Here is a 17,100-nt window from a genome sequence, read left to right on the forward strand (position 1 = left end):
TCTTTCTTCTCTGTTGTATTCAGTCTTTAACTTTCATTTAAGAAGCCCTGTATAAAAGATAGTTAAATTCAGTAGCTGAGAATGACTTGTTGTTGAAGGAATCAAAAATAGATTAAGACCCCAGGATATGAAAACAAAGTTGACTTGAATTGACATTGACCATTTTGATATTCTTTGTCAAATTTGTGTGATAGAAACATGTTCCCAAACATAAGTTGTCCGCTTTATTGCTAGGAAAAATACTGAAATATGAAGTATACTTCTGAAATTTTGGGGGCTTATTTATTATGCACAATTATGCCTAGTCAAAGGAAGTTCAAATCAATAACTTAACGGTTGAATCTGGCATCAAAATAAATCAAGAGGAAGCATTTTGTAATGAGTTAAACCAGCAATTTTATTTATTGTAATACACAGCTTATTTTTGTATCTTTATGATTATGAAAATGGCAAGGTGCTTGATGGTAAAAGGGCATTTGAATTTCTGACGAAACTCTGTATTTTAACACATTCTTGGTAGTACTGGTTACTGAAATCACGTGTAGTAATTTTAGACATTCCTTCTGATATTTAGACATATTCTTCCCACTTCAGGTAGTATATTATTAAACTTTTTTTAACCAAGAAACTTCCAATGTCTTTTTGTTGTTTGTTGAAGTGTACCAAGAGGTGTCAGAACTCTAATATTAATAAACATCTTATTTTGAACAGATGCACCAAGTCTAATATTAGACGATAGCGAGGATGAAAATGCTTCATCAATTTTTGAGACGGGCTGTCACTCAGGATCACCAAAGAAACAATCGTCAGCTGCTATACATAAACCCTACCTTCATTTTACAATGTGAGTATATGCATTTTGCTGTGAAATTCATAGGAGATCTGAAACTCTAAGGTCATACACTGCTGTTTTGCACTTAGAGTTCAAAGAAAGGGTTTATAAAGGTGCTTCATGGCAACATCTTCATATTTATATCTAAATGTGCTTAAAATACCAGGATATGTTTATGGAGAGAATTCTGTGTTGAAGCCTTTATGAGCAATTTTCTAAGCCATTCACACTCCTGTGAAGTAATAAGAGTGCATAACTGAGCTGGTTAAACCTGTTTTGCATACTGAGCTCTATTTAGCTTGAAAGTTCTCCTTAGTTTAACTAAAATCTTTTAAATGTTTTATAATGACTTTGTGGTATTACCACCAGCCTATGGGTATTCAAGAGTAGCGTTTGGCCTTTGGTCCATAGCATTTTAAGAATGTAATTTCCATGTTTAGCCCCTGAGATATTTTTCAGACATTAACTATGAATCTAAAATCTATGAATTTAAACCTGAATCTCCAGCTGTTTTAGTAAGGAAGCAAACATGCTGGTGCATTTTGGAAAATATGAAGTGTGCAACATATTGGCTGCTTTTTCTTACTGAGACGTACTATTGAGCTTCAGTGTACCAATATCAGTTATTTATATATGTTTATTGCATTTAAATCTGATACTACAAATTAGTTTGTTTCAGGTCAGATTTCCTTGTACACCTCTACCTCAATATAACGCGACCCGATATAACACAAATTCGAATATAACGCAGTAAAGCAGTGCTCTGGGGGTGGGGCTGCGCGCTCCGGCGGGTCAGTGTGTCTGGCTCCGACACGCTGCTCTGAGTGGCTTGTTAAGGGTGCCGGGCCGGGGCTGAGGGGTTGGATAAGGGGCAGAGGGTCTTGGGGGGGCGGAGGGGTTGGATGGTTCGGAGGTTCTGGGGGTGGGGCGGTCAGGGAATGGGGGCGTTGGATAGGCCATGGGAGTCCCGGGGGGCCTGTCAGGGGGCGGGGGTGTGGATAGGGGGCGGGGCAGTCAGGGGACGGGGGGGTTGGATGGGTCAGGGGTTCTGAGGGGTCAGTCAGGGGGCGGGAAGTGAGTATTAATAACAGAAATGCTCGAGGCCAAAGCAAGTTCGATATAACGTGGTTTCACCTATTACACGGTAAGATTTTTTTGGCTCCAGAGGACCGCGTTATATCAGGATAGAGGTATATTTCAAAAAGCCTCCTCTTAATTTTTTCCTCATTCTGTGTGTTTTTCAGTGCTTTTTCTAAGGAAAGTTGCAGAGACATTGTAGGTTAGAATTTGTGTATTAAATTTGGATGAAACGCAACTGTTTATTAAGATGGATGCAGCAACAAAAACCTAGAAATGTTAATTTTAATATGAATTGTTTAGAGTAATATTTTATATAGAGTCTGTTGATGCCTATTTCACTAAAGAAAATGTGAGGCCAGTCAAGATAGAGCCATCTTGTGGAAGAAAGAAAATTTTTATTTCTGAACAGTGATGATTAAACAGTATTTGCAGTAACATGAACTTAAAAATAACTGATTAGCTTAAAATGGGATCTTGCTGTTTCCCTCAAGGTACATTGTCAAGCACTGCCGGCCCAAAATTCAGGTTTCAGCTGAAACAAAAGAGAAAAAAAAAAAGGACACATTTTAACTAATTTTTAAATTTCATTATACATTTTTTTTTGATGGATGGATTTATGACCTTCCCCATCAGATCTGTAAAGCGAAAGACAAGTTTTGTGTATAATGCGTGGCAACTAGAAAGTGATTGACTCAAAACTTAAACCAAGTAAAATTGAGTAATCTAGTTTCACTCTTCAGTCTGAATGAATTTTAAAGAGTAAACAGAGTAATAAAGAGAAAATTAAATTAATTTTAAAATTTAGCTTTCAAATCAAGTAATACTAATGGGATGAGACACTGCTTTAAACCCCTTCCCCCCCCCAATACCTGGCTAGATTCCTTTAAGATTTTTGCCCTTCAACAAAAATACAGAGTAATTTGATAGACTCACATTTGCAACCTTTAAAGGAGTGTGTGTTCCCAACTGGAAGCTAATTTGTATGAAGTTTGCAATATACCGTATATACTCATTCATTAGCCTGTTCGTTCGCCGACCCCCCAAGATGAATAGGTACAAATAGTAAAAACTGTATGACCCTTTCATAAGCCGACCCTGTATTTCAGGGGTTGGCAGACTTTGGCTCCTGGCCCGTCAGGGTAAGCCGCTGGTGGGTTGGGACATTTTGTTTACCTGGAGCGCCCCACTTCCCCCAGTTCCCATTGGCTGGGAACAGTGAACCGCGGCCACAGGGAACTGAGGAACTCTGTGCCTGCAGATGCTCCAGGTAAACAAAACGACAATGTATTAGATATTCAATTCAATGATTTCATAGAGTTTAAAATCATCAAATTTTGGTGTAGGTCTGTTTATAAGCCGACCCCCGCTCTTTGATGCGTCACTTTTTACCAAAAATATTCGGCTTATGAACAAGTATATATGGTAAATATTAAACTAGATACTAGACCCTAAATCAGTAAGGTGCTTCAGCATTTTCGTAAATCCTTTTAAATCGATGGGACTTAAGAATGTACTTAACTTTTAAGATTGTTCTTAAGTGCTTTGCTGAATCTTGGGGTCTTGGCAGTTACAAATGCATTGGCATGAAATAAACAGCCCCTGTGCAATATTTTTAACTCTGAAAACCGACGAGTCAATTTCACTTTGTTCTTAGAGCAGACAAAATTACTTAGATAATTTTATATCTTCACCTACTATCACTTAACCCCCCCCCCCCCCCCCGAAAATAAACAGCAAAACTTCCTTTTAGAGAGCTGACAGGTACTTCGAAGGATGAAAAATATTGTCTTTTTGGTTTTTCTGGGCTGCTAAAAAGTAACCTTTGTTAGCTAAAGCCTTGCTACACACATGACTAAAGCTAGTGTTTATATCCGCATCCGATCCGCAATCCACAAAAATTATTCGTGGATATCCGTGGATTTGCAGCGTTCCACTAACGGCTGCACAGGTCACTGCACAGCAGTGACACAGGGCTATGCCAAGCCCCCAACCTCCTATTGCCCCCCACTTCTCCCCAGAGACCTCCTGCCCCACCGCCTGTTCCTCCCCCGTCATATTTCCTTCCCTGCTCTGGACAGGGAGTGTACAATCCTGGGCCCTCGTATGCAAAGCTGCCATCACAGTGCGGGGTTCAGACACTCCTATGCAGCTGTGACGGATCTAACGCACACAGACCCGGCCGGGACAGACAGTGGCAACAACTACTCTCTCCACAACGCTTTCCCTTGCTGCCTGCTAGTTTAAAGTACAACTACACCTCTTTCAAAATGGTTCTTGGCTCACTCCCTTCTGAGAGTTTACCTCCTCCATCCTAGCAAGCTGGGGACTACAACTCACAGATTTCCCAGCGGACTATTGCCACATATTGCAGCCCGCTGCTGCGTGATTCAGAGAGCCAAGCTGGAGCTTGAGAGCTGGGTGACAGCTGCTCCATTTGGGCGGGTGTGTAGAGCTCTGCACAGATACACAATTTGTATCTGTATCCAAGCTGCAATCCGCAAAAATGCAGTACTCTAAAGCCGCATTTTTAAACACATGCAAACTCTTGTGTGAACCTTTAAATGGCTTTAAGAGTGATTATATTGATTTAGCTTCTCTTGGTAAGGAATAGATTTAAGACAGTTGATTATGATCTAGGATTGCATCATTTTAATAATACCCACACAGATTTTGCACTGATTAATTAAATCAGTTTCTAATCAGTTACACTGTTGCAACTGTGTGTATAGACAAGACCTAAGGTAATCAGTGCTGGAACTGAGGCATGCCAAAGTTAGCACAGTACAATCATTGTAGGATCTCCAGTAGAAGATCTCTATTATCATAATAGTTGACAGGTTTCAGAGTTGAGATGACATTTTAAAAAAGTCTAAAAGAATTAAAATTTTAAAAATTACTAAATAAAAGCTGAAACACCAGGAACTCTGTATAGATAAACATATGTATACATAATGATGCATGGTGATATTTTTAAAATATTACTTCTGTTATAGGTCTGCTTACCACCAGCCAACCTCTTATAGGCCAAGATTACTGCTATCAGGAGAGAGAGGTTCTGGTCAAACTTCTCACCTTGCTCCAGCACTATTGCACTCTCTTGAAAAATTCTCTGTACACAGGCTAGATCTGCCAGCACTTTATTCAGTTAGTGCCAAAACACCTGAAGAATCATGTGCACAGGTGAGTCTACATAATATCTGAGCATCATAGAGCATTGATGCCAGCTCTGGTTTTATTCAAGCTTATTTCCAATAAAGTATGATATGCACAATTATGGTCTTTTGGATAAAAGACAGTGTGCATGTGCCATTGCAAGCTAAAGCAGAGGAACATTCTAATATGCTAACATTAAAAACCTTTTGTTAAAGTTTTTATAGTTTTATAGTTAGGAATTCTGATTTTTCTGTTGATGCTGCATGTAGATGGCAATGACACTGAATGGGTAAACAGTTTTATGTGTCTTGGTAGTCGGTTAACAGCAGAAGGTTCAATATCTGAAGAAGTCATATGTTAGATCAGTCTCAAAGTCCTGCTTGGGCAGCAGGATGTCTGTGTGACAACTAAAACAAGACATGTAGTCAATTCTGTGTTGAACGTTCCTATGTGGAGCAGAACAGAGCCGTTAAAAACAGTTAAGGAGAGTAAACAAAAGTTTTCATAATCAAAAGTTATGGTGTATTCTTGATGTCCGTTTGTTTGATTTTTGTCACAAATGAGAAAATATTTGACTGATCCTGGAGATTTGCAGTCTTGCATCAGGTGAGAACAAAACTGCAATAAGAAAAGGAGTACTTGCGGCACCTTAGAGACTAACCAATTTATTTGAGCATAAGCTTTCGTGAGCTACAGCTCCCTTCATCGGATGCATACAACTGCAATAGTGGGGTTATGTCTAGCATGCAAAAGAAGATAAGTTTTCATAGAAAATTTGTAGAGCTGAGGTTGAAGGAAGTGGAGCATGAGACTGACCACAAATGAGTTTGGAAGATGCAATTTTGAGGGATTTAAGAAGGCTAAATTCTCCTATACTGATTCTTGCCAAAGGAAGACGACTTGCAAGGGACTGTTAGAATGGACTTCCATCTTCATTGGCCGCCACACCTGCATTATAGCCGTGCAGTACCTTGTAACTTCTGAGGAAAATTGGTTTCTATAGCTTTGTTTGAACTGTGTGTGCACAGAAATCTGTTTTCGTTGACAAGGAAATAAACACATAAAAGTATTCATGAAAGCTTTTTAAAATAGTCAGATTTATTATTTATATCCTATGTTCCTAAAAAGTCTGAGAGTCACTGTTTGGGAGTTTGGGTTAATAGTATTCAGTTGACACCTTATTCATCTGTGTGAAAAGAAGATTGAGGAGGAGATAGATATGAAGGAGAGGATACTGAGTTTAAGAAAGGAAGAGAGAAGTGAATAGGGCAGAGTGTGGGTGGGGGTAAAGGTATATGGAGTGAGGACCCACTAGATGTGCACCTACAATATGATGTGATCGTAAATGTATTTTTATGAGATAAGCCAGAACTGGAGAACATGACTTTTCTTGAAATCTTTCATTACAAATATTACTCATGCTTATAAGAAGCATGAAAATCAAGTCTAATTACTAAAATATTTTTATGGCTTAAGAATACTGTTTTTTCATTGAGAGTTGCTTATGCCTGATTCCATTTTATATCTAGATCTATGCAAGACAAAAAATTGCTTAAAAGTATTAAGGTTGATGTTAAAAGTGTATTAGTAACACAAGGGTAAAATGTCATGTAATTTTTTTAATCCTAAATTTACTCCTATGTACTCTTAGCCTTAACTCTGTTTTTAACATTTTTTTCCTTGGAATTTCCTTGTCTTTTACAAATTTAAAATTTCATATATGATCTTTAAACCTGAAACCCAAAGGGAATGCTATCATGCAATATTTCTGATTATTTGAAAATATATAGTATCTACCTTAAATATTTTGTTGTAATTTTAACTGTTAAGGGCAGATCCTTTGCTATGCCAGAATATACAGGCCAGTTATGGTGAGTTTACAGCTATTTTGCTGTGCCGGAGCAACACAAAGCAACTAAGGTGTTCAGGTGAATGACTTTTAATTTGCAGTTGATTTATTGATTAGAATACTGGATTAGTGTGCCTATGGTTATGTGAAGGGAAGGCAGGGGAAGCCAGTCCCTGGGTCCCAATACCTCTGTGCTGTGTGGGCCTGCGCTAATGGATGTGCTTGTAAATTCTCAGAAAAGTTATTCTATACTCAGTAGGGCTGTCAGTTAATCATAGTTAACTCAAGTGATTAACTCAAAACAAATTAACTCGATTAAAAAAATTAATCACAATTAATCGCAGTTTTAATTGCACTAGTTAAACAGTAATAGACTACCAATTGAAATTTATTATAAATATTTTTGGATGTTTTTGTGCATTTTCAAATATATTGATTTCAGTTACAACACAGAATACAAAGTGTACAGTGCTCACTTTATATTATTTTTGATTACAAATATTTGCACTGTAAAAAGATAAACAAAAGAAATTGTATTTTTCAGTTCACCTCAACAAGTACTGTAGTGCAGTCTCTTTATCGTGAAAGTGCAACTTACCTATGTAGATTTTTTTGCACTCAAAAACAAAACTGCAAAATTTTAGAGCATAGATGTCCACTCAGTCCTACTTCTTGTTCAGCCAATTGCTCAGACAAGCAAGTTTGTTTACATATATGGGAGATAATGCTTCCTGTTTCTGAAAGTGAAAACAGGAATTCACATGGCACCTTTGTACTGGCATTGCAAGGTATTTTCATGCCAGATATGATAAACACTCATATGCCCCTTCATGCTTTAGCCGCCATTCCAGAAGACATGCTTCCATGCTGATGACGCTTGTTAAAAAAATAATGCTGTGACAGAGTTCTAGGTTGGAAACCCTGAGTCAGCACTCTGTTCACAGCAGCTCCAATCAGGCATAGCAGATTGGAGCTGATGAGACAGAGCTGTGCCTAGTTAGTGGGTGGGCCAAGGCAGAAAGGCTAATTAAGCCGTTAGCCAGAGCCCACACATAGGCACAGGAAGGAAATGAAAAGGAGGGAAAGCAGGCAGTGAGAGAGAGAGATTGCTCTCCCCCTGCTTGTAAAGGCGCAAGGTATTCTATGAAGGTGGTGGGACGCAATTATAAATAAATTGCACAGGGCGCTGAACCAGCTTTGTTGATTGAGACAGATGCAGGACCAAGGAGGCCCTGTTACAAATGCGTTAATTAAATTTGTGACTGAACTCCTTGGGGGAGAATTCTATGTCTCCTGCTCTGTGGTTTTACCCACATGCTGCCATATATTTTGTTAGGTTTCAGAGTAACAGCCGTGTTAGTCTGTTTGTGTTATGGCAGCCTCGGCTGATGACCCAGCTCGTGTTGTTCAATTTAAGAACACTTTAACTGCAGAGTAGACAAAAGCAAAGAAGTTACCAATGTGAGATTTCTAAAGATAGCTACAGCACTCGACCCAAGGTTTAAGAATCTGAAATGCCTTCCAAAATCTGAGATGGGTGAGGTGTAGCACATGCTGTCAGAAGTCTTAAAAGAGCAACACTTCAATGCAGAAACTACAGAATCTGAACCCCCCCAAAAAGTAAATCAACCTTCTGTTGGTGGCATCTGATTCAGATGATGAAAATGAACATGCGTTGGTCCGCACTGCTTTGGATCATTATCGAGCAGAACCTATCATGAGCTTGGAAACGTCCTCTAGAATGGTGGATGAAGCATGAAGGGGCATACAAATGCTTAGCATATCTGGCATGTAAATACCTTGAAATGTCAGTACAACAGTACCATGTGAATGCCTGTTCTCGCTTTCAGGTGATTTAAATAAGAAATGGGCAGCATTATGTCCTATAAATATAAACAAACTTGTTTGTCTTAGCAATTGGCTGAACATGAAGTAGGACTGATTGGACTTATTGGCTCTAAATTTTATATTGTTTTGTTTTTGAATGCAGTTATGTAAATAAAAATTCTGCATTTTTAAATTGCACTAAAGAGATTGCACTACGGTACTTGTGTGAGGTGAATTGAAAAATACTATTTTTGTTTTTTAACAGTGCAAATATTTGTAATCAAATAATATAAAGTGAGCACTGTACACTTTGTATTCTGTGTTGTAATTGAAATCAATATATTTGAAAATGTAGAAGACACCCAAAATATTTAAATAAATGGTATTCTATTGTTTAACAGTGCGATTAAAACTGCAATGAATTGCGATTATTTTTTTAATCGCGCGATTAATCGCAATTTTTTTTATTGTTTGACAGCCCTAATACTCAGTAAATGGTGTAAATTTGGGGAGGTACAAGAGGCACTGTATTTTTCATACTTAACAAAGGGATTGAATTTATGAAAATGGGGGAAAAAAAGAATTGAAGCATGTGTTGAGAGAAACTCATACCAAAAATAGCATATTATTTGTAAACAGATACCAGAAATAAGAGTGAGTTGAATTTTAAGGCTGCTGATCTTGACAATATATATTTAGTCGTTTTAAACCTTAATTTACACATGCCAATTAAGGCAGATAAAAATGGTAGACAGAATCACTAGAAGGCCACTGAAGTCTTTCACCTGTCTTATAGTAGGAAGTTTCTGTTTTGTTGCAATATTGTGTGTGTTACACACGTGCACATACACACACGCACATACACATTCTTTTCATTAAACAATCTGTGTTCTGTGCGCGCATTATCAGTTTAGTGTGTGGCTGGAGTCCCATAATGCTGTTAACAAGCAGCTGTGTGGAAGAGAAGCTTCGCAGAATTATCACAAACAATTTATGTGTGTGATAGCTTTATTTTTAACATTACATTCAACACCTAAAAGAGGGCATGGCTGGAAGAAGTAAACAAGTAAGGCCAAAGTTCAGATTCAAAGCTGTAATGTTGTAAAAAAGGAATGGCATCCTTATCTCTCTCTCTCCTGATTGGAGTCAAACTTAGGACCAGAAAGACAATCCTTAAGTTTCAGAGTAACAGCCATGTTAGTCTGTATTTGCAAAAAGAAAAGGAGTACTTGTGGCACCTTAGAGACTAACCAATTTATTTGAGCATAAGCTTTCGTGAGCTACAGCAAAGTGAGCTGTAGCTCACGAAAGCTCATGCTCAAATAAATTGGTTAGTCTCTAAGGTGCCACAAGTACTCCTTTTCTTTTTGCGAATCCTTAAGTTGTCATTCTTTTCTATAAGTGTTTTGGGCAAACTGAATGGAATCAATAGTAATCACCAGGAAGGAGTTGAAAGAGTTTGTATCAGTTATTGTGGGCAGTACAGCTCAAGCTGAAGAAACAACTTGAGGAATCTGCCACCAGAAATAAAATGAACGTTTAAAAAAAATTACAAATAGGTACGACCTTGTTAAAATAAACTGGATTATTTCTTGCTCTACTATCATAATGATGTCAGAATATCTGGGCTGCCAGAAGACAAAGGGAAGTGGTAATTGAGTTGACTTTTTATGTAATCATAGAATTGGATATAGAGGGTGAAATTTTGAGATGTAACAGATACATGGAACACTGGCTCTCCTATGAGGAAAAAATAGCAGGTCATGGGGAATAATAGCAAAGCTGCTAAAATTCTAAGATAAACCTGAAACTTAAAGTTAATTAATTAAAATGTTTCCTTGCTCTTGAAAAATGTCAGTCCTCCTGTCAAACATTCTATTTGGTTAACCACCAGCAACCAACTCAGTGCACTGTATTTGCAAGTGTCTGAACCAAAACAAAGCTGCTTAATGGACCCAGTATAATGCTTACGAATCTTAAAAAGCTGGTATGACCTTTCATCTTGTATTTTTTGTGACATTTCATATTTTTCTCTTCTGCTACAAAATGTGATACAGTTTAACTTTTCATGTGTTTTGCTTGTTGGTTCTTTGTTATAATAGATCATTAAAACAGGGTGTTGACTTGTAGCTGTTTTGGATGGCATTGCATACTGGCTTAAAGTAATTCGATGAAGCAAACAATATATTCAAATTCAAATATATATATTCAATATAACAAAAACTTGAATGGAAAGCATTTTTATTGTAATTTGAGGTAATTAAGCTGATGAGAGGATGTCTTTTGAAGGCACCACTTAAGCCCATAACGGTTTTCATTTTTTACTGTGTGTCGTAATACTTAATTTCTGATTTTAAATACTAGTGTTTCTCTTTACTAGATCTTTCGTGAAGCTCGAAGAACTGTACCAAGTATTGTTTACATGCCTCATATTGGTGACTGGTGGGAAGCTGTCAGTGAAACTGTGAGAGCTACTTTTCTAACTTTGCTGCAAGACATACCGTCGTTTTCTCCTATATTTCTGCTGTCTACCTCTGAAACCATGTATAGTGAATTACCTGAAGAGGTGAGTGTTAAATATTTTTTGAGAGTGGAAGCATTACTAATGTGTGTCTTTTAAGAATTTAGAACACTTTAATGTAGAACAGTTGTATATAACCAGAACTTTATGCTCTAGTTCTTATAATTTACTTAAAAATATCTCACATTGAAATTGCTAAATTAATTTTATTTCAGCTCTAAAATTGCCTTACATGAAGTCTAAGGTTAGTTCATATGTACTAATTCTTGCAATCATTATCTTTGCACAATAAACATCCGAAAGAACAAACTTGAAATCCTTTTGTCTTTATTTGAAGTGACAATATTTTCTCTGCAACTAAGAATGATCTCCATCTTCTTTGATCTCCATAAAGGAGCTCCTGCTATTCTAGACTGTGTGTTAGATTTTGCTCTGTTACACTGGTATAATTCCAGAAAAACCCATTGAAGTCAGTGGAGTTAGTCTGGATTATACTGCAGTGTAAGACTCAGCGACTACAGTGTCGCTTTAGTTTTTTTAAAACTTAAGGTATTCATACAATTTTTTTTCTAAGTTCTTTTCTCTTTCTCCTCCTCCTATCATTGCAGTAACAACTGTTGCTGCACTGCCCCTTTAACTTACAGGTTATGGAAACTTGAATAACAATTCCAGATTATTCATTTTCCTTGTTTCAGAGTAACAGCCGTGTTAGTCTGTATTTGCAAAAAGAAAAGGCGTACTTGTGGCACCTTAGAGACTAACCAATTTATCTGAGCATAAGCTTTCGTGAGACGTTGTGCTTCTTTGGAAATAGTTTGGTAACTTCTCAAGTATGGCCAGTTTGCGTCTTTTGAAAAGTTGATCCTCTGTGTTTAAAATATACATTGATCAGATAGTTCAAGAACATGTTGAATCCTTTGACTCTTCATGACGTTGTTTTCTTGCAGGTGAAGTGTATCTTTAGAATCCAGTATGAAGAGGTTTTTTATATTCAAAGACCAAGTGAAGAAGACAGACTGAGATTTTTCCAGGAGTTAATTCTTAATCAGGCATCAATGCACCCCCCCAAAAGGAAACAGGCTGGTAAGCTACTTTACAATAAAGCCACAGTAGTGCGAGAATCTGTTTGAATCAAGTTTTGTACTGTAAAATGTTTTTCTTTTTAAATGGTTTTGGGAAATGCAGTTAGGGTCATTAACAACTGACAGTTTATCAGTGTGCAGAACTGGCATGTTTCTATTATACTGAGTAAGATGGGGAGGAGTTTAAATTGTCAAGTTTGAAAAGTGGGAAGGAAAATGGGAAATCCCCCCCCACCCCCTTTGCATTGTGCAAGTCCAGAAAGGGGTAATCGTTCAATGCCCTCTTACAAATACTTTCTGACTTTTTCCTGCCTTTTTCCCCTAGCTCTTTGTGCTCTGGAAGTTCTTCCTCTTGCATTACCCTCTCCTCCCCGTCAGCTGTCAGAAACAGAAAAGCAACGAATGGAGGACCAGGAGGAGAACACATTGAGAGAACTGCGGTTGTTTCTCAGGGATGTTACCAAGAGGCTGGCTACAGACAAACGCTTTAACATCTTCAGCAAACCGGTGGATATTGAAGAGGTCTTGTTTCAGTAATGTGCAAAAAATGAAGTTGAACCTATTAGAAAAAAAAATTATTATTAATTAAAAAGGGTGTGAATAAATTACTATCCCAGATATCCTTGATATCCATGACCTAGCCAATTCTGCCTATCTGTAATCCACTGGTGGCTTAGTCATAACCTTCTGTACCACAGTGAGAGTGATCAGAAGCATATTTTTGGACACACTACTGGTTCAGCAAAAAAACTTGTATTACTCTAGCCCAGGAATCGGCAATCTTTGGCATGCGGCACGTCCGGGAAAGCTGCCGGTGGGCCTGGATGGTTTGTTTACCTGCAGCGTCCGCAGGTTCGACCGATCGCAGCTCCCACTGGCCACGGTTCGCTGTCTCAGGCCAATGGGGGCTGCGGGAAGCAGCGACCATCACATCGGTCAGCCTGTGCTACTTCCCACAGCCCCAATTGGCCTGGGACAGCGAACCATGGCCAGTGGGAGCTGCGATCTGCTGAACCTGTGGACGCTGCAGGTAAACAAACCGTCTCGGCCCACCAGCGGCTTTCCCTGACGTGCTGTGTGCTAAATGTTGCCGATTCCTGCTCTAGCCTGTACTAGTCGAAGTTGCTTTTCCACTCTGAAAATCAGCATTATAAAAATGGTAGCACCTTATTCATCAAATCTGCTGCCAGGATGTATTTGGAATTAATTGTATTTGCTTTCTTTAGTTACCAAAAACTAGCTTTTACTGTTTTTTATTCCTGTAGAGCCAACATTGTGATGAAAAAGTGAATTGTGTTCTGTTCTTTATTGAAGAGTAACAGAAATGTTTACTAAGATTGCATATTTCTCCGAAAGCTATGTTCTAGGGATTATTCAGGGAAGTTCTGTAGTTTGTGTTACACAGAAGGTCAGATTAAATGATTGTAATAGTCTCTTTTGACCTTAGAATCTATGAATCTATAAGTTCCAGTTATTTATGAATGTGAAGACCCATTGAAAGACATAATTGGAAGACAGTGGGGTTGCAGTTGTAACTGAGGGCATCATTTGGCCTGCAAGTCTATTACTGTGCTGGTGTGTGAAAAGGAAAGAGCGTAGCTTGGCTTTCAGATAGAATACTAACTTTGTAGGGATGGCAGTAAGAAAAAAACACTTTTCTAGTTCCAGTTGGAACATTTGTTCTGTAAGTCATTGAGAGACCATAAAAATGGGACCCTGCAATGTCATTTTTAGTGTAATTTTTTACAGCAGAGCTGCACTTTAAATTACATGCAGAGTTAACAAGCATTATGTGAGGCCCCATCCAGTCCTCCTCCAGCTTCAAGCCAGATTCAATATTTGAACATTTTTTGTGACTTAACTTGTTTATGTTAAAGGACTATGAACAATTCTTTTCAACTATGCAGAAGGAATATTGCCATCTTCATTTTATAGATGGGGAACTGACACAGATGAGATTTAGTGATTTGCCACAGGGTTATGCAAAATCTGGGATTAATTCCTAGCACTGTCACAGATCTCTCAAGTCCCAGTCCCTAATGCCTTAACCAGAAGACCTCCCTTTCTTATTTAACTGATCTGCTATATAAATTTTGCAGTTTCACATGAAGATTCTATTACTAGTGGTGATACACTTGCTAGAAAAAATACAGGTTGACTTTTAGATCCTAGGATGAATTAACAGGATGAATTAACAGTAATATTTAGAAAAATATCATTCTACTTGTAAACTGGACAGTTTACATCTGGGGATGCCATTTTCACTGCCTGTTTAGAATAGAAAATGCACTTTAAATATACATTTAAGCATTTAGCCAGTAGCTAGGTATTATATATGATGTTGATGTATGGTCTTAATCTAAGATTTATGTTGATACATTTTTTGTTACAATTTCTAAAAATGCACGTTTACCTGGTTAATCAAAAATTCTTCCTCTGGAGTGTGCCGATGAAATGCATAAGGCCCTGTGTCACTTCAGTATGCTGTTTGATTGTAGGTTTCAGATTATCTTGAAGTTATCAAAGAACCAATGGACCTGTCAACAGTAATAACCAAAATTGATAAACACAACTATTTGACTGCCAAGGATTTCCTAACAGATATTGATCTCATCTGTAGCAATGCATTGGAATATAATCCAGACAAAGACCCTGGAGGTAAGGAAATATTTAGTTTTGGCCTACCTAAACTTGAAAAATAGTTGTTTAATCATGTGTATGATTATTATTCAGGCATCTAAGCAAACTTCATACTGTGTTATAAATTAGCTAAACAAGTGATTTTGTTCCTTGAAGGTCAATGCTTTTAATAGTCTTGAGACTCTTAAGTGGACAGTTAGAATATACGTGAAGCATTCTAGGAACTATGTGGTGGAGTGAGTGTGCAGGAACTAGTAAGCAAAGTAGGGCTAAAGCACTTAACATTCACTTCTGGTAAATTGGGTTCCAATCCTGAGTAGGTCCTAAGTGAAAATGAATTTGGTAGTTGCTTCTTGGTCTTCAGGGGACATCTGTCCACATAATAAAACCATCACATAATTTGGCAGAGTTATATGGAGAATCCTGCACAGCACCTTACGGTGCTATGCATTTGCCTCCAGCTATGATCCTTCCTACCAAATTCATCCACTAAATTAAGAACTCACCACTGGGGCTGGAGGAAGGAGCAGGACTAATCCCAAACAAAGAGGTCTGTTTTAGTTGATTAGGGAAGAATTGTCTTGCAAATGTATTTAAGTGGCAGTTTATCATGTGGCTGTTTCCAATTTAAAAAAAAAAAACTACAAAAAAGAGGACATTAGTGTGAAGGCTGTCCACCTGCAGATATGGGAAATGTCATCCTCTGTATTTGTTGTAAAAGATGCATTATTGTGCATTGGGAAGATGGATGTTGCTAAATAAGCGTTTGATCTGACAGCTTCCAAAAGCTCAAGTCAGGTTTTAAAATGAAAAAGAAAATGCCCCTTTAAAGCATTAGTTAGTACAGTATGATGAATGGAAAACTGACCCTATCATCAAATGAAGACAGTGAATTAAAAGGTTTTCATTAAATACCATGAGACAAAAGAAGAAATAGTTCTTTGAGTGGTTGCAGATATGTTCCACTCAGGTATGCATGTGCCCAGCGCACCAAAGCCAGAAAAGTTTGCCTAGCAGTAACCATGGGGCAGTACTTGTGCCCTTTCTTTATGGCCTGTCACATGACTATTAAGGGCACTGCTGCTCTGAACCTCCCTTCCCCCCCACCCCAATTCCTTCTCACTGCCCATGGCTAGAGTTGGAGTTTCAGTGTGGTGTTTCTTCACCCTGATTTTGTGTTTCATTCTTCTGAAATTTTGTTGTAAATAGTCACAATAGTTAGTTATCTAGTAGTGCCTTAGTTAGCAAAGTTAGGTTGAGTAGCTATTTTTTTTTCTCAGCTGGAATGTCTTCACCAGGATTTAAGCTCTGTCTGGCGTGTGGGGTGACTGTTCCTAATAGTGATCCTCATGTGTAGTGTTTAGAGAGGGGCACATTAAGGAAAAGTACTTTATTTGCAAATCATTTAAGAATGCAGGTGGCAGGGGACTTGAGGCTCAAGCAGCACCTGATGCAGCATGCCATGAGTCCTGGTTGGCACCAGGCACAGTACTGGCTCCTCAGCCACCATCATAACCATAACAAGACGATGTTCCTCTGTTAGACTCTGAGGCCTCCTCTAGAGGAAGAGGGATCATTCACCTCCCTTGGGCCTCTGAGAAAAGGACCTATAAAACAGACAGTAGCCACTCCAGACCTTGGAGAGAGTCCTCCTCTGCCAGAATCTGTGCAGACTGGCACCTTGACTCCTCAGGTACACATGATGGAATTGGGCCTTCTACCTGCTCTCTAATACTGAGGCAACATTAATTTGGGGCTGTCCTGTCGACTCTGGCTCTGTCCATGGGATGTCTGCTGAATCTGGTACCAGTGTCCAGTCCCCTGGCACATCAGGCAATGTCAGATGTGCGTTGCCTTTTGGATCCTCATTCTCCAATTGTCTGGGAATATTCAAGTGCTGCGACTTTATCAACAACGATGGCACTATGTAGGTTAATTACACTGGTGTCTCTGCGACCAGCACCACCCATAACAGTGCATATCACATTGAGTACGTAATTGAGGCTGGCACTGGTACCAGTGCTGAGGGATTTGTTAGCACAGCAGTCATCTTTGGCACCAATAATAGTCATAGTGTAGACTGTGTCATTGGTATCAGTACCGACGCCGGTGTCTG

At 38.5% G+C, this 17,100-nt stretch overlaps 1 protein-coding gene across 3 annotated transcripts in view; it reads left to right on the plus strand.

Moving 5' to 3' along the window:
- Positions 1-17,100, plus strand: part of ATAD2B (ATPase family AAA domain containing 2B) — a 175,978-nt gene that overhangs the window by 89,694 nt on the left and 69,184 nt on the right. For 2 of the 3 annotated variants that reach the window (XM_048845622.2, XM_048845620.2), the window contains exons 17-22: positions 712-844; positions 4,906-5,092; positions 11,122-11,307; positions 12,210-12,345; positions 12,670-12,866; positions 14,843-15,002. In XM_048845622.2, the coding sequence (XP_048701579.2) occupies positions 712-844; positions 4,906-5,092; positions 11,122-11,307; positions 12,210-12,345; positions 12,670-12,866; positions 14,843-15,002 (999 nt within the window). The remainder of the gene's footprint in view (positions 1-711; positions 845-4,905; positions 5,093-11,121; positions 11,308-12,209; positions 12,346-12,669; positions 12,867-14,842; positions 15,003-17,100) is intronic. The other variant, XM_048845621.2, reaches the window with a different exon arrangement.

The sequence above is a fragment of the Caretta caretta genome, chromosome 3 (assembly GCF_965140235.1).
Source record: "Caretta caretta isolate rCarCar2 chromosome 3, rCarCar1.hap1, whole genome shotgun sequence".
Taxonomy (NCBI): domain Eukaryota; kingdom Metazoa; phylum Chordata; order Testudines; family Cheloniidae; genus Caretta; species Caretta caretta.